Below are 19,558 nucleotides of genomic sequence, written 5' to 3'. Positions count from 1 at the left end.
GGTCACGAAAATTGTTTTGAATAATATAGATTCCAAGAAATTTATGTTAAATTAATATTAAATATGCTTATATTATTATAGCAATTAAGTACCAAAAATTACGTAGGTAATAAATAATAATTCATACTAAATACCTAATAAAAATGTACAGATATTTATATAATACAATTTATTTTTTTTACTACTTTTTAAAAAGTGAAACAATGTAGGTCGCGAAAGACTTTTGGGGGAAATTTGGATGGTTGTACTAAAAAGATTGAGAACCACTGGTATAGTCTATATTAAACTGTAAAAGTATCTTCATTTAGGAGGAAGTAATTAGTATTTTAAAATTTCCACATTTGTAAATTAAAAAAATTGAAACCCTTACATGAGGGTAATATTTACCCCTGAATAATATTTTTACATTTAAATTGTATAATTGGAGAATTCACTCTAATATTAAAATAACAGAGGAAAAATACAATTTGCTATACTATGAGTTTGGAAGACGTAGACAAGTCATATCTTAATTGTCTAAGGTTTTCTTTCCTTGTTTTTTCTACATTCTTATTTATTATATATGAAAATGAAAGAAACTATTCATTATTAACAAAATTCTATAATGTTTTTGAGTACCTACCTACATAGCTACATGACACATGTAATATGTTATACATATAGTTATGTATGGTACTATAACCTATAATATTGTGTATTCAATACACACATGACACATGGATAATATGTTATAATACGTAAAGATTGGTTATATTTTTTTTAATTATATAGAAGTTTAATTATGTGCTAAAATAGTACTACCAGGCTTAAATATAATACAAAAATAACTATAGTAATGTATTTATAAATATGATTGCAACGAATATAACATAAAAATAAAAACTTAATTACCACTATAAATATTTAACAATGTTATAATTTTATAAATTATAACTTATCCTGTTTCATAATTTAGTTAAATTTTACGAACGTGAAACACTATAAATGTTAGAAAATAATATGCATAACTTGTAACCACATTCTTGTATAAATTTCTAAAATATGTAAATACAATTTTTATAACGTTTAAGAAAAAAACAATCTCTGCTTAAAAAAAAAAAATTAATAAAAATACATATAAATTGGTAAATGACAATTTTATCCAAAAAATTATAAATTTTAACTTGATGAATTTGTGAATTTTCATACCAATTGTTTTCCAAATGAAAAATAAAATATTATTTATTTAATAATTATTTAATTTAAACTTAACTATTAAAGAAAAACCATTACATTTTACTTTCACTCTTTATATTATGGTAAGAACTTAGGCCACCAGTATTTCATAACACCTTCTATTGTTCAATATACTTGACGAAGGTCTAACTTTGACTCAACTCATTCAAACCAAATTAATATTATTAAACAAGTTTTATAAAATACCTCATCCCTGTAAAAACAGTAAATTTAGTAATGTCCACAGAAAAAAAATATTTTACAAACATTCTAAAAAGTACAAACTATTAATAATGCCTATGTGGTTGTAGTGAGTTGTAAGCATATAAAATGTGTATTGATAACCAAAATTCTATTCGTTCAATAATTCTCATCCTTTTAAATGGAAACTAGAACTCCTAAATTTCAACAACGTAATAAATTTAAGCCAATTATTTAATCTAATTTACATAATATTATGATATTAAAATTCACCCATTCACTGAAACAGCTAGTAATCTCTACAGCGTGTATATTATGTACATATACAGGGAAAGAATTTTATCGGACAACACTAATTATTTCAGAACCCATAAAAGTAATTTTACAATATTTTTTTTTACATTATTTCCAGTCGAAATAAAACATTTTTTTTTTTTTAAAAAAAAACACTTATTACTCATAGACTACTCATCTGAATTTCAATTTGTATGCATATGCACCAAAATACTCCAAAAAATATTCTGCTTCAAAAAAAGAAAAACATATATTGTCATTTAAAAAAAGAGTAACAACTTAAAAAAAATCCAACGATAAAAGTATTAAAAATTATTTAAAAATATAAATATATTTTTTTTAAACGTTTATAGATTTTTAAATAATGTGTGTTCTTCGATAGAATAATGTGATATTTATTCAAGTTTACAATAACCAATAAACATTATAAATTTATAAAGCGCACAGTTTTGCATAAAAAGATAAGGTGTGGCTTTATTTTGCATCCCAATTTCTGTTTTACTAAATTGTTTGAAAAAAAAAAGTAAAAGAAAACTTAATAAATTTATGTGATAAAATAAATTATCTCCTTCTATATATTAGCTCTAATTGCGCACTATAATTAAAGTACATTACAAACGTTATGATCGCATTTGATATTAATAGCATTAATAATTTATTGGACATCGTTTATTCTTAAATGGTAAGTACCTTTTTTGTTTATTTACGCTCGTGTTTAGACAACCAAAATAATTATTCTTCATCTAAAATCTAAACCTTCGAGTATTCTCTGAATTACGATAACCTTAAAAACTAGCGTAATAAGATTTACAATTATTAAATTTTTGAAATTTGTTATGTTATTAAATAAAACGATCAAAAATAACTCTTTTGTTATTACAGCAATGTTATGTCATAGACATATGATACGTACATTCTAGTTTAAATTGTGCGCACTCATATTGTATTCGCATTTAGCAACTGCTGTAATTAATTATATGAAATGAAATAAAATACTCAAAAATACAAAACAATATTAACATTTTTTTTAAATATGTCAGCCACACACTGTTTAAAAATATACTTATCAGTCATCACCATTAAACATTATGTATAATATTATGTATTTTCAAGTGTCTTTATAGTTAATGTGAGTGACTATATATCTCTAATCTCTATCAGTTTTACTGTGACAACACTAAGTAAAAAAAACCGAAAGAAATCACGAAAACTTCTAAATATAAATAACCAATATACTTTAATGACTATTATACACCTTATAATATACGGTAATTTTAATTAAACATTTATGTTGCATCGGCCTCCGTTAAATTATTATTTTTGAGAAACACTTCATATAATTTTTTAATAATTTTTTATAAATTGTTGTGTTGTTTTGCTTCGATAAGATAAAGTTGGGTAGTCTTTTGATAAAACAAAAAATTGCTTATTTTTAGATTCTACCACGATATTACTGTAAAAATCAATATACCTAATATAGATTAAGCACCAGATCACTATGATACGCTTAAAAATTTAATAATTGTATATAAAATCAATGAAAACATCATTGTTATCTTATGACTAGACCAAAGATAAATTTATTTAAATGTCATACTAAAACTAAATAGTAAATATAATTGTTTTTTCTTGTTTTAACTATTTCAACTTTTAAAGATCAACTTTCTAACGACTTATGCTAGTGATTTGTAATCAGCAAATAAATGTAAATCGATAATTAACTACATGTTTTTAAATTAATTAAGCAATAATCATAAAACATTATGATTATTTCAAATTCAATTGATTCGTAATTTTATAGACATAACCTTTAAGTCTGTGATTAAACTAAATTGTATCCTTATCAAACTTAAAATATATATTTGTATTTTTTCAACAAACTCATAGGATAAAAAAAAAGAAGAATTTATATCTGAACCTGATATTTTTTGTATTTATTTTAGCCATTACGTAAAATGAGAAACTAAAAAATAAGTTTAAATTTTAAATTTTTTTTGATATTGTATAAGAATTTGATCATTGTATCTTAAAATTGACCTATTTTAATAGGTAGGGGTAGTCGTACGAATAACCGTATCCGTGAGCGTAGACACTGGGGTAGCCAACAGAAATACCTGCAAATCAAATAGTACTATTATTATCAAAAACAAAATAAAATATTCATATTTATTATATACATTCTCCTTAAATTTTTAAAAAAGTAGTAACTATTTGAAATAACTTAATACCTAAACCACTTCTGAATCCATATGGCGCGTATCGTGCAGGATATGCACCAAAACCAAACGAAAATGGCAAGTGGACATGCGATGTTTCTGCAGGTTTCATATTTTCATACTCCACTCCAGCAGGTTGTGCGGTGGGCATTGCCAATGCAACATTTAACACTGCCAAGCACATCATGATCTAGAAGATAGAATGAACACCATATAGGTACCCGGTTTGTGATTCTATAATGATTACTACTCATTTAAATAAATCGATTCTTAAAACTTTAAATAGAGAGAACTATAAAATATTAAAATAGTAATTACTTGTTATAATTATTATAACTGACAACAAATTGTTCAGTACGTTATCAAAAATATTTTTTTAACTTTTACAATTACTAATATGTTGCAATTGAATTGAATTAATTGAATTTAATCCAATATTTGTTTATTTAAATAATATTAATATATTATAGAAATCATAACTGTTTTTTAAATATATATTATTTAAATTATAAAATTTCATAGTTAAAGAACAAAATATCATCAGCATTTAATAAAACGTCACACCAACAAGTATTGACTCTATCTTTTACACAAAAGCATAACTTAGAAAATTTTACGTTTAGAAGAATTCATTTTAATATGTTATTTTTATTAATAGAGTGAATATATAGTGATATATTAGACATTTAAAGTTAAAAATATTTTCAAGAGTATTGTAGATACATTTGTAAATAATAATAGTAAAAATTATATTAGTGGGTATGATGAGAAATGGATTCGACCAACGTGAAATAGTAAAGACTATTTACTGATTTAGTAAGACGTAGACAACACATTGTAATCGGTACGACGTAAAATGTATTTTATTAATTGAGAATCAAAATATGTTCTTGTATATTTATGGTTTAAGGGCCTATGCCCTATACTATTAATCAAAAATTATTTTTTTTTAAAAATGTACGTCATTTACAAACTGTAAGTTCCTTTGGAATAATCATATATGCTACAAAAACTAAAAATGATCAATTTATTACTGTATAATCCCAAAATATTAATTATCATGAACATAATAAAGAAAAATCAAGCTACTCGCTAGTTACTAAATTTTTAACTGCAGTTAGTTAGGTTATTATGTTCTATTTTTGATAATGATTTAGGGATAAGTATAATTTATATCGTACTATACTAATCATAATATAAATTATACTTATTGAACTATTTTTACAACTAACTTATTTTTATTTATAAAATACTTTTTTTAATATTTATTGAAAAGAAATGTTTTATATAAATTTATTATACTGTTAGGTACTACTACCATAATACGTAAAATGTATTATATTTTAAATTATTTGATATTTAAAAATTTAAAAAACACAATTCATATAGACCTTATGTATTAATAAAATATAAGATTGAATATTTAATAGAAAGTTTAACTTACCATACTGAATTTAGCAGCCATTTTTCTTGATTTTTGTTAAGAAATAGAAATAGTATAGAACTTATCTGTTAACTCAACACAAGTGAACTAATTTTCATTTGGCTCTACTCGTCCTTATATTCTAATTTTCTACCAATAATGTTTTTTTTCATACATTAAACTGTTAGTCACTAATGATCAATGTAAAATAAATACGCAATTTATAATTGAACAAGGATAACTGAAAGTATTTATTTTCTTCCCTGTGGCTGAACAAACGGTCGTCTAATGGAATATTCGTCATTGGAATGATAATCTATTTATAGTATTTTTATTTTATATTTAAGAAACATATACTATGTAATATGTATAACATAATGTAATTTATTCACAATAATCTGACTAAAATATAATGTTATAAAATACTGAAGTCGTTGGTACTCTTATTTTATAATATAGTTATTACTTACTACTAAGACTCGGATTTTCAAGCATAATAAGCAACTAAAAAAGCACTCATTTGCTTTAAAAAGCAAAAAAGAAGTATATTTATTTTTAAAAAAGTAAAAAAAACATGACTAAAAATTAGATTTCTATCTCATACATAAAAAAGAAGCATATGCTTTAAAATCCGATTCCCAGTTATTACGAATAATTTTATTGTATATTTTATTGTAATTTTTAACAAATAGTTATTTAATAGTAGGTACTTTATTAATTATATAATTAAATTAAAAATAAAACCTTATAAATTTAAGACTCTTTGTAATTATTATGTGTTAAAATGAAAACATTAAATTATGGAATTTAATTAAAACGATAATTGAAAATCTCTGTTTGTTGGTTGGTAATAATTAATGAAGCGAATGCTGTTAAAATTTCTTGACAATAATGAATTATTCTATCCAATAACTAATAAGCAATTCTTAACAGGGTTTTTACTTTGTTGATTATTTACCTATGAATAATAAATTAACATATTGGTCTCAAAAATATTACATAGAAAATTTCTTAAAAAATTGGTATTAAGAAATTCAAAATGGGGAAAAACCCTACTCTTTAAGGTTTTTTCTTATCTAAAAGATAAGTATATAAGTGCACGTATATTTTACCAACGTGATCCTCATTTCAATAAAACATCTAAAAAACATGTGGATACCATTCTCCTGCACTATAGGTTTGAGTGGGTGATGTAATGGATGTAATAAATTTGAATTCAATAATATATCATTGTATCCGAAAAACCATTCTCAGCGAAGACGATCTGTCAGCCTACATCACTATAAGTACATTTTATGTTATTATTTTTTGGAAATTTTTATTAAGTAATTTATTTTACCATTAGTACTATGTTAAGTTGATTTAATTTTTTTTCAAAAGCATTATTTTGTTTTTATTATTTAATTATTATAATACTATAATATATTCATACCACCTTACCACTAAACCGTATAGATAAATTCATGGCATAAATAAGTAATAACTTAATGTTAATCTACATATTTTGAAAAATTCATCACTCCGCTAAAAATTTAAAAATCAATCTTGACATTTATTAGAAATAAATAGTAAATTTATGTTATTGTTGAATAATGAATAATATTATATTATATATTGAGCATGAGTATTAATCATTATAATATGCTTCACATCAAAAATTAATAAGTTGTTGATGAAAGCTTATAAGCTTTTATAATACTCGTAACTTTGAAAATTCTCCTACATTTAAATATTATTACCGTAAATATTTTAAATGATAATTGTCAGTAGATGGTACTGAAGTAGTATCGTATCAATTATTCTTAAAAAAAACCTTTTAAGAATATTATAATTTTTATATTATGAGTTTTAAATATTGTTTACTGCAGTATAGGAAATAGGTAGGTTCTACCGTGTAGCTACAATGCTTCATAGTTTTAATTGCTACGAATGGAAAAACTATTAACATGAAATTGTTTTTGTTGCTATTAATAATATTTCACAACAGTCATTTTAAAAATTTAAACAGATATAATTAAAATTAATTTAACTTACCTATTATTAAATGAAATCATGATATACTCAATACTTAAAATATAAAATATCTATAAAAAATAATATGTTAAAAATAATAGGTGATATACGTGATTATATAATATGATCAGTAATATAATAAATTGATAAATACCTACTTATTAAAGATAAACATTAGTTTAAAAAATAAAAATAAAACAAAACATTGACAAATTTGTTTGTTTTTAAATGACAATCAAATATGATTCATTTTCATAACGTTAAAAATAATTAATTAAACAATAATGTATCTTATAATAAATAAGGTAGGACTCATATTATATTATAATTATCATTTATTTTATTATTAACATGCGTATAATTGTAAATATTACTATATTAGATCATTTAACTTAAAATAAAATGATATACATATTATATTGACAGTAAATAAATTGAATTATTTAGTTATTTATTTACTATAAATAATATCATTAAAGGAGAATAAATTTATTTTAATAAATCCCATAAGTTAGTGCTTTATTACTAGCTTGTTTGTTATCCGACATGTTTCATTTACTAATACTATCTTTAAAATTATTTTTATTTAACAAATACGAAAACTTCTGACCTATTTCATTAACAATAATGTTTACCTTGTGCAGTAATTTTTTCGTAAAATAAGTATACAAGTAGGTAAATAATAAAATAATATTATGTTGGTAAATGGACGTTCAACACATATGATTAAAATTAAATTCAGTTATACAAATAATAATTAGATTCAATATAGAAATTCATTAATCATTAGGTATATTATAAAAAGCTGGTGTAAAACAGTTAAGTCGTTTGATGCGATCTAAAATAATATTTAATTACATTCTTCGTTTTTATATTCACAATAAATATAAAATATATACCTACGTCGAGTTTAATGATAGGTACCTCAATGATAATATATTCTTTGAACGTGTTAAGGACTACAACTATTGAAAATAAACACAATCCAGATAGATAAATAATAGATTAACCGAATGATGTTTTTGGATTATTCCATAGTACCATCTGATAAGGCTAATCACTCAATTAATAAATACTATTATGATGCTTAATACAATATTTTACATTTAAAAAAATTAATTGTTGATGATTTTTATATCACATTTAACCCTCAGCTATATTGTTTCATAATTTGAGATTCTACGATATAATTATATTTATTAGTAATAATAAATTATAATAGCCATGAGTCGATTCGTACAGCATAAAATTAATGTTATGGCTATTAGTTATATTGTACTATTTTAATAATATAATAATTAATATTATTATAATGTATTTGAAAATACATTATAATACCTATTTACTGAATAATCAACATTCATTTTCTAAACATTTTATAAAGATGTCCTATACTATTCGATTTGAAAACATTACAAATAATTAGGTATCTACAAATTATAATAAATTATAATTAATGTAACCTAGTACCTACCATACCTATATATTATTAAATTTATTTGATTTAATATTCAATGATGATTCAAATATGGTAATAATATGGTTAAAATCGACATTAGAAATATAACGTACAGAATTAAAATATTCTAGATTATGTATCAAATGGACTTAAAACTTTAATTGATAAGTATATCAACTTTTTATCTATAGTTTTCTTATTAGTTATGACTAAATTTTTAAATGAAAAACATTATTAAAACATTTTAGATCCTGAGCGAAGTGATGAATGTAAGTATTGATTTTATCATGATGTATTTTTTTTTTTTTTTTTGGATTAGTATATTATAAAACACAATAATAACTCGATAAACAACTTCTGTTTTAAAAATAGGGATGGATTTAAGTTAAAATATTGATAAAATTTATAAAAGTTTAGATAATTAGTAAATTATTTTGTAATTAAAAATTAATAAAAATTTTTGTTTTTATAAAATGTATTCAATAAAAAATGTAATATAAGGTTCTTTATTAGTTTTTCAACTTAACAAAAATTCTACTGGGAAGCCAAATAAATGTTTATGATAGTTTCAAGTTCAAAGTTTATGAAATTCGATATATTTTAACGTAATTATTATTTCTTCTCACACAATTTTTGATAATTATATTTTGAAAAAAAAATAATAGATACTTGAAATTTTCACCATGTAAAAAACGCAAAAAATTGCAAACCATTTTGTAGTTTCTAGTTAAAAACTAATAAAACTTTCTTTTTTGTATCTAAGTTTTGAAAATTGTTAGCAAGATTCTTAATAAGTAGTTCATAGTGAAACCATAAAATCTAAAATAATGTGTAAGGACAATTAATTGTAATAGATATTTTAATTTTCAGTATGGACGAAATTATTTGGTAATATAACAAAGTTTTAGACCTTTTCCGGTTACCTACAATCGTTTTTTATTCATCATTGAATTCAAATTGAACACACTTGCATTAGTGACCCACTCAACATCTAATGTACAGCTGAGTGGTACTCACTTTACCTACCTATTTTATACATTACGATGATCTTTGCTCTCAAACGTATAACAATTATAACAATTATTTTTACTTTGGATATCGAACTATTGACGTATAATAAACAATTTTATTTTAAAACATTTTAGATTTGTTAAATAATTACACAACATATGTTGTACGACGATGGTAGTAAAGCAGCAATAACTAGACATGTATGTTTGTTATTATTTTCTAAATTAAACAACAACATTTCAAACAAATTTATATACTTCAATAACCCATGAATAATATAGAAAAAGAGTTAACAAAATATATAATGTCATTATGTCAAATATTATAATATATTCTTTATGCATAGTATATTGATGTTATAGGTATCTATTATGAAAAAAGGCTAAGCTATAATAACCAACATATTTTTTAATATTTAGTTGGATTTAAAAGTCATTTTATTTACAATTGTTATGAAAACATAAATATTACAATAAAAAATTCTAAATGTAACATAACATAGGTATTCACAAAATAAATTATAAAAATAAAATATGTAATTATTTAAAAAGTTGAAAAATTACATTATTAAATTAATTTTATCTCTTCAGCCAAAAAAAAACATACCATATTCTGGTTTCTTAATCTTAGCATATGGTTTTTTTCTTTTAGACTCGTGAATATCTTGATCTTGATCTTGACCTTGTTCAGTATCAGAGTTTTCTTCACTTTCTTGTTGATATTGAGGACGTTCAATATGTGGTTCTTCTTCATTTTCATCGTCTTCTCTTCCTCCTCCTTCTCCTTCTCCTTCTCCTTCCCTTTCTCCTCCTTCTCTTTCCCCTCCTTCTCTTTCTCCTCCTTCTCTCTCGCCACCTTCTTTTTCTCCTCCTTCTTCTTCATCTTCTTCTTGGACAGGTCCAGTATTATCATCTTCTCCACTATGTTGTTCAGGCCTCTCATCAACTTCTTCTTCCACAGGTATTTCTGTAGTTGTTGTTGTCGTTGTAGTTCGTCTTCTTATCTAAAATTCATAATATAAACATTAATATTTTAAATAAAAAAAGCATTTCCTATTAGACAAACCTGTTTTTTTTTCGGTCGTATAATTTTTGGACAATCTGCCTTTTTTGGTGTTTCCTTGACATTTTCCTTTACAGATTCTTTATTTGGAATTCTAAATTTAAATCTATGATCTATTGTAGGGCCTAATACGTTTCTGAATAAATCTTTAGTAGACCCTTTAAATCCAAATTTTCCAATAGATTCCTCAGCAATACCATCCTTAATTTTTTTTTCTATATAAACAGGACCATTTGGTAAAACAGATTTTGTGTCTTCTTCGTTTTTCACTTTAACCACTTGCATCCATTTTCCAACTCCAGTGTCTGGATTATTAACATATATCAATGAACCCTTTTTATCGAATTGTGTACTTTCAATACCGTTTGTACTATTAGCTACACTGTCGTTGTAATTAATTATTTTAGTTTTGCTGTCACCAAATGCTATTGCTGGTATGAACTTTGCCGTCGTTGACTCATAGCTAGGTACAGTAGAAAACGCCACATTTATTTCCTCTGGTAAAGTTTCAGAATTATCCTGATCTGACACCAAATATTTACTGCTAAACACTTGATCTTTTCTGTTATAAGATGGAGGATTATGCACTACCCTTTTTACTCGGACTCGTGGCCGTTCAGTATGATAGTAATACCGCGGTTCTTTTCTTCTTACATCTACATTGACAGAAACATGGTCTCTCTTATCTCGCAACCAAGAACCATTTTTTGGAGAATATATTCTTACACTAGCAGTTGGTGAGGATAAACTCACATTAGTATTATTATAAATATTTAATTTTCTTTGTTTTGGTTTTTCTAAATCTACACCTTTCATATTTCTTTTGGTTCTTCTAAAATTTTGAATTTGAAATCTGTTTACTGTTTCGCCGATGTTTTTGTCTACCATTGTTGTGGTTTTAAGTTTCGCAGATGGTGTCATTTTAATATTAAAGAAATTGTGGACAACTGGTGGAACCATAACGTCATCTTCGTCAGTAAAAAAAGAAGTAATAGGGCTAAGAACATCAAGCAAATCAGTATCGTTTGTTTCGTCGTCCACTTTTACCTTTTTCAATACTTTTTTTATTTTTGGTTTCTTAATCTTTTGTAATTTTTTTGGCTTTTTTATTATTTGTGGTGGTGGAAGAAGGCCTTCAATTTTATTGTCTATTAAATGGTTATTTTTTACTACAGATTCTGGTTTTTGAGTAGGATGTTGAATTGAATATTGTAAAATATGTTCATCATTTGAAGAAACATCAGAATCACTATCTTCTGATTCTATTTTCGTATCATTGTTATAGATAACAGTTGATATTTTAGTTGGAAAGGTTAAAATAACTGGTTCTGGTATAATTGAGTCCATACCTTCAATTTTATGATTAATGGGTAAAGTATTATTATGTGATCTGTGAAAAAATAAATTTGAGTGTTGAATTAAAAATTATTGCTTTATGATTTATAATTTACCTTCGGCTTCGTACATCCTTACTAGGGAACCAATGGTCAGAAATTAGTTCGTCAGCAAAATTCCAGTTCGCGTGTGGCTTGCCTGGTTGAGTATCGTCTTTTTCCTTTTCTGGAGATTTTTTCACAGTGAATAATACATCCGGAAATCCAACATCTTTTTCTTTAAAGATAGGATTGTCTAAAGGATCGCTACCAAAATATTTTGTTTTGAAGCACCCTATCTTATCACCAAGAGCATCTACTCTAGGATTATTATTAGATGGTTCGCCCTTCCATTCGCCATCTTCAGTTCTTTTAGGTACAATGTCAGTTGGTGCTGACATATCAGTACACCGAACATTATCTGTAGAAGCGTAAAACTCCATACCTCCTGCAGTTTTACGTGGTGTCAATATTGGATTCGTAGCATACCTTAATGCCGATTGTTTCGGAGCTTTTTTATAATGAGGATATACAACAGTATCGACTGGAATTTCAGTAGTAGTACCACTTGAAGCAATGTTTATTACTTCTAAATCTCTACGTGTTCTTTTTGGATAGTTATCGTTAAGAAGTTTAGCCAAATTGTTCACCCGTTCATTGTATTGTATAGGAAGTGGACGATAAGAACCAGATTTATGATGTCCTGAAAAATGCGCCAAAGTTAAATTTTCAACGTGGCGGGTATTTTCATATTCGGATTTATCTCGACCTCTTAGTTCTTCGGTATTTTTTATTGAGTCCTTTGGTAAATGAGGATGTCGGCTATTCCAATATACATTTCTGTCGCTTAATTTAGGGCTTTGTGTTGTTATTTCAACTTTTACTCCACTGTATCGACTTCCCGAAGGATAATGATCATCGTGATATACATATGAATATGGGTTGTTCATTTTCACTGACTTCTCATATGGTATCAATCTGTAAATAGACGATGATTTAGTACCAGATCCTTCATATCTTTTATTCGATTCATATGTCGGATAACCATCTCCTTTATTAAATTTAGAATAGTTATCTTCTGATAGCTGAGATGTTTGGCCTCTAATTTTAGGATAGTTTTCCCAACTTCCAGAAGGCTCATCTGATTGCTTATAAATGTTTTTTGGTCTATTATTAAATTTTGAGTATTCAGAAAGACGTGAACTATCATGTTTTATACTATGTGGAGGACTGTGATTTGATTCAATACTTGCATGTCCTGAGTTCATATTATTTAATGGTCTTTGTCCATGATGGATTTCATCGTTTAAGTGATGCTGCACATTTTGATAATTTGGATAAAACTCATATTTTGGATAAACGCGTATAGTTGGATCTCCACGGGAATCATGGTTATTTTTTTTAAGTCTGGTTATAAATGGCGCATCGTACGTTTTAGGTGGGCTAACATCTTGAACAATAGAACCTGTGTATCGTGATCCTGAATTTCCACGATTTCCTAATTCTGTTTCAATATCTCTGTGATTTTTCTTTTTTTTCTCTTGTTGAGGTTCAATTTTAAAGTTTATATTGAAATTTTCTGATGGTCCACTTTGAACAGTTTTATTTTTTTGTCTTTGATTTGAAGCACTTCCGTTTTGCTTATTAATATTATGTGAAATACCTGTTTTTAAATTATTCGAAGGTAAATTTATAGTATCAAAAGAAAAATTTTCTCCTGAAGACTTCTTTATTTTTTTATGTTTTGAATTTATGGCACTACCATCGTAATTCGTCTGAGGAATAAATTCATAATTTGAATATGATGACACTTGTGGTTTTCTATCAGTTACGCCTAAGTTTTCTAACTTAGGCCTTGATTTTCTATCCGGCTTATTTGATGAACCTGGTGTCAAAACATCAGTTGGAAATACATATTGGTATGGCGCAGTATCGTGATTTATTGAATACCCATACTTTGTAGAATGGCCATTTAATTCGTGTAGTTCCGAATTCATTTTCGATTTTACTGGTTTTTTATTTACATTATTATTTCTTTTATAATCCGTTGGTGGTGAAATTGGAATCCAAGGAGAATTATCATAACTTCCTATCACATCTGTTTGAGATTTTTGTACGTCACTTTCTTGCTTTTGATGTTTTCTTGGCCTACTTCTGGTCCTATTCGTATTATCATTTTTATTTTGTTTCACCGTATTTCGAGAACTATCATGTCTCATAATTGGTCTATAAGTTGTTGGTTCTACATTATCTTTAGTCTTACTAAAACTAGGTACACGTCTAGATTCCGCGCCTTCATTTTTAGAATCTTTTTTTTCAGATTGTGTTAGGTTTTGCACAACAATTATCTTTCCTCCGTCAAACTTTGAATAATTACCTGATGATTTTTCACTTATAGGGTTGCTATCATTTATAATTACTTTTCTTTTATCACCATCATCTTCATATCTAGTTTTTTTGCCTGTAGTTGTTTTATGTCGACTCCAAGTTCCCCGACCTGATGGTGCCACTGTTGCTAAATGGTCTTTAGTTTCTTCTACATTTTGTGATGAACTATTTTTAGGTCCAAAAACCTCTACGCTTTGATTATCTTTTACTTCTTCTTCAATTTTTAATTTTTTTGAACCGCCATGATCGTATCCGGCATCTTCATAACCTTGTTCCTCATACACCTAAGAATTAAAAATATTAATTATAATAACTCTAACTTTCTATTATATTTAAACATCGATTAAGACATGTGATATTCATGAAATCTATTGATTTCCCCACTATTGTTCACGTGAATAATAAGCAACTGATATTAACTTAGTTTTCATTTATATCAATGTGATACGCCATTGTCCACTATTTTTTCACACGAAATTGTATGTCTAAAATATACGTACTTTGTTTAGTACTAAAAACAAATAGAAGACCAAATTGTTAATATAAAATACTAAATGTGTGTTCTACACTTATTGTTTTAAAAAATAAAAAGATTTTTCTTACATATTATGAATAAATCGTTCAGAATTTTAGAAACTACAAGAGAGATCTATATGGATGATATTACATTGAATTCGATGAAAAATAGTCTATATTTCGATACACAATACGGGAGGCCTTGAGTTCAATTATCAGGAAACAATATGAAACAGTCGTGAAATCGAGTATGATGTGGTTTAAACTTCATAATTACGTGGTTTTCGAAACCGTTGTCATATATGACTACAACAAGTAAGTACCTACATGCATTATGACATGTGTAACGTTATAAAAGAATTTTTTGTAATAAATAACTCTCTATTATAAAATTAATTAATTTTTAAATCAAGAAATATCATTAGTTTAAAAATAGTACTTATTCCATTTAATAATTTATTAGTCATTTTTACTATTTTTTTTTATTGCTAACGATATTGTTAATTTGAATATTACTACCTACTAATACATATAAAATGTATTTTATTTTTATTTTTATTTAAATTTTATTGATTGTTATATTTCTGTTTAAAGCAATAATTATTTACTAATAATTCATTTAATAAATAAGCTATATCTATTAGAAATCTACCTTGTTTTAATATGTATAAATTATACCTATTATATCCATTATATCGATAATTTTAGAAATATCATTTAGATTTCAAACAAATTAATATATTTAAAAAGTGTTTCTAAGTATTTTTAAATTTTAATTTTGAAAAACTTAGCTCTATAAACATGAATATAATACTTTAATTAATTTGTGTTATAAAATAATTTTATTAAAATACAAGATATGATTCTAAAATTAGTATCTCATTAATCAACAAAATTTAATATTTTCAACTATATGATATCAAAAATTATTTGGTTTTTACTTTTAAAATTATTTTTTATTTTAAGTATAATTTATAATTTTTGTATTTAATATATAAAACTATAATTTTTTTAAAAAATATATACTTTAACAATTTAATTTAAGTTTTTAACAACAAATTATAAGTATTACTGTCTATTTTAAAATTATATTAAAATTGTGAACTATATGTATTTAGACCTTTAAGTAATTTCTGTTTGCTACTATTATGTCATGGAAGTAGTAGTCGTAAAATAGTTTATCTAAGTATTCTAAGTCAACTATTGAAAAGATAGAAAAATGTTAAAAATGTTACAAGAAATACTTTAATACCGTCGATTGCTGTACACGAAAATGTAATGAACATTGAAAAAGTAATAATTGATCAGTTACCTATAAACTATTAATACTGAAAAATAGTGAATAGAACCGATTATTTTATGAAGTAAATATACAATTATTTATACGCTAAAATCGTATGTTCCTTAAAATAAAAAATACTAAAACCAATATTAATCAATTCTTCACCATTTATATTTATAAATGTATACTAGATACAATTAACGTGATTTCTTAGATATGTTTTATACATTTCCTTAAAGGTATTTTAGTAAATTTAATGTAAAAATAAACAAAATTTTGAAAAAAAATGAATTATGAGAATGGCTTGAAACGTAATCCTTAATGAATCTCAAAAATTAAAAATTGTATACCGTTTTAGAAACTGGGGCCGGGCTTTATTTATCGATCTTTTAAATGCTTGTCATTATCAGACCAACTCCCAATATTTTTTCTTGGAAAACTTCATTAAATGATTATAGCATTTTTGATATTTTTATTTAGGTTTTTATATTTTTGCAATTTTGATCATTTTTTTTTCAATATCTGAGTATAATAATATAATGTATAGATGAACTATTTAAACAATTAAAAAACTGTAAATTTAGGTAACACTAATAGTCAAGATTAATTAAAAATATTGGTTTAATATTACAATATTATTCATTTAAATAATATTAAGGACACACAAATAATAATTTTTGGCGTGCTATGTTAAATGTTAACGTACATATGTAATTATTAATTATACATCATTACGACAATAAAATAATTATAAACAACTAATAAGTTATAGATGACTAATCAGAAAATAATTAAAATTTATGAGTTATAACTTACAACACATACTACCAAATTCTGTCTACTCTAATTAAACTTTATTCAAATATTTATATCTAGATACAATATTTAACTATATTTATATTAAAAATATAACTGAATAGAAAATTGAAAATGCTAAAATTATTCATAGTATATTACTTCCAGAAAAATAAGAAGAACGAATTGTTTAGTTCATAAAAATTAAATAGATAGTTAAAAAGTGCTCATTATCTATGTCTATCTCATATACAATATTATTGTATAAAAATCATTATATATACATATATATCACGATGATAAAATAAATATTAAATTTATGAAATGAGTAGATAAATCATAACTGCATAACAATTAATAATAAATAATTAATTTTCATGTACTATATAATGTATGGTGTACCTTCATTTGTTAATTTTATTATAGAAAAAAAACATTGTGGGTTAGTAATATTTTATTCTATAGATTTAGAATGATTTAATTTAATTTAATTTAATTTAATGATTTAGAATATTTAGAAAATTCCAAAGTTTTAGACAGTTAACTAAATTTTAAATAAAATTGAATGAAATATTAATATATAAAATGGATGTTTATTTAACTAAGTAATGTAAATATATATTATATTACCTATACCCTATAAATTTATATATTTTTAAGATATATCTCTATACTAAACACATCATAGTTTTTTAAAACAAAATATTTTATGTTTAACTGACCTCTTGTGTCTTCTTGTGAGTTACGACTTCCCTTAGTCTAGGTGCGTTTGCCATTTCTTCTGATGTTGCAGCTTCTTCCATTGCAGCCTCTTGCGGAAGTCGCTTAACAGCATCATATCTACGGACCTGAACGTACGTCTGTTGAGGTACAAAATCCAATTTAACACTAGGAGGTGGGGTCCCCAAGTCCCCAACGATCTTAACCCTTGTTGGCACATCCCTTGGAAGCTCGTGATCAGATACATAGTTTCGCACACCGTATTCGTCTCCATCGTTAATTTTTCTATCATCACTTTCGGGAAGTACCGAGTGCACGTTTGATGATAAAGCGGTGGGACATATTACGCACAACACAAGACGTATCAGAAGCATGTTATGTCGGCATGTCAGGAGCGTCGTCACGATACTAAATCACTTTTACTCGGAGTGGTCGTCTGGAAAAACCTTTCTCCGGATTCGAACGAAGGGAAACAAAAAACTGTGTAATAAAAAAAAAATAAATAAACATTGACCAATGTGGAAAATTCTAGCCTCCGGAACTACTGGTTGACATGCGGTTATAAGATTATCGTCCGGTTCGTTAGCTGCAAGTGAAAACAATTAAAACCATGACAAATAAAAAAGAAAGAAAAATATCTATTGTCTACCTCCATTGAATGATGTCAGAACAATCGATAAAATGCGTATAACTATCAAAAAAATTATGAATTATAAAATATTATAATACTTAGAAAAATTTATATAGGTACTATCTATATTGATAAACACGCTAAATAAAACACTATATTTATACTTATATTATTGACTATAATAAACGTATTCTGTCGAATTTCCGGGTTTAATTACATTCGTTTATTTTGAATAAATTTAAAATAATTATATTTTACTTTCTGTAAAATATTATGTTAAAAATACGTAGACTTATAGGTAGTAAAATGCATAAAATTACATAAAGTGTTATAAATATTAAAAAGTATTATTTCATGTCTTGGTAGAAAAAACTTACTATAGTTAAATACATGTTATTAATTATTATAAGTAGAAATATTCTGACAGTATTTATTTACAGATAAACGTTCACGTTATTTTTTTTCAAACATTGTTTTTCTACATTTAAATTTCTACCCATAGTAAACAATAAATATAAATAAACAATATTATACAAACATCTATACTGTCTTCTGATTCTCGCATATTACAACCATCACTTGGTTAATTTCTGTAGTTTCCAACATATACATTTTAATTTCCTAATGTCGTCAGTTGTCACATTCAAAATCTATACTTCTATCCATTTACTGTATTCTATTAACTAAACCTATAGATGTAAAAACTTGAAATACCTTTAACACGTTATTTTCAAAATAATTAATATTTCCTAGTTGTTGGATTCAAAAATAGAAATTTGGTTCATAGTTATAGTTCATGTATAATAATTGACAGCATTAACAAAATAAAAAATGAAAATAACTCACATGTAGATAATTTATTTCATATAACTAAGCAATCTTTTTTCCTTGAATTTGCAAGAACGAATATTCCATTATGTATGATATTGATAATATTATATTATATTTTTTTTTTTTGC

The 19,558-nt window shown here is 25.0% G+C and overlaps 1 protein-coding gene across 2 annotated transcripts; it reads right to left on the bottom strand.

Moving 5' to 3' along the window:
- Nucleotides 1-10,190: 10,190 nt before the first annotated feature.
- On the bottom strand, nucleotides 10,191-18,400 carry LOC114130154 (uncharacterized). Of its 2 annotated transcripts, XM_050197214.1 has the most exons (5): nucleotides 17,971-18,400; nucleotides 12,346-14,939; nucleotides 10,898-12,284; nucleotides 10,688-10,835; nucleotides 10,191-10,621 (listed from the first exon to the last, which is right to left on the bottom strand). In XM_050197214.1, the coding sequence occupies exons 1-5, from the start codon at nucleotides 18,340-18,342 to the stop codon at nucleotides 10,419-10,421; spliced, it is 4,704 nt and encodes a 1,567-aa protein (XP_050053171.1). In that variant the 5' UTR covers nucleotides 18,343-18,400; the 3' UTR covers nucleotides 10,191-10,418. The 2 variants fall into 2 exon arrangements, with proteins under 2 accessions (XP_050053171.1, XP_027850861.2); XM_027995060.2 differs by having other exon boundaries at nucleotides 10,191-10,835.
- Between the last annotated feature and the right edge of the window lie 1,158 nt (nucleotides 18,401-19,558).

The sequence above is a fragment of the Aphis gossypii genome, chromosome 1, assembly GCF_020184175.1.
Source record: "Aphis gossypii isolate Hap1 chromosome 1, ASM2018417v2, whole genome shotgun sequence".
NCBI lineage: Eukaryota > Metazoa > Arthropoda > Insecta > Hemiptera > Aphididae > Aphis > Aphis gossypii.
The sequence above is the reverse complement of the archived record's forward strand: the minus strand, read 5'-3'. Positions and strand labels throughout refer to the sequence as shown.

Bases quoted from the DNA above. Each gene is read 5' to 3' on its own strand.
- LOC114130154 (XM_027995060.2), bottom strand. From the start codon at position 18,342: ATGCTTCTGATACGTCTTGTGTTGTGCGTAATATGTCCCACCGCTTTA. The intron at 14,940-17,970 runs GTCAGTTAAACA...TTTAATTCTTAG, and splicing joins CTCACAAGAAGACACAAGAG to GTGTATGAGGAACAAGGTTA. The intron at 10,836-10,897 runs GTTTGTCTAATA...TATGAATTTTAG, and splicing joins TACGACCGAAAAAAAAACAG to ATAAGAAGACGAACTACAAC.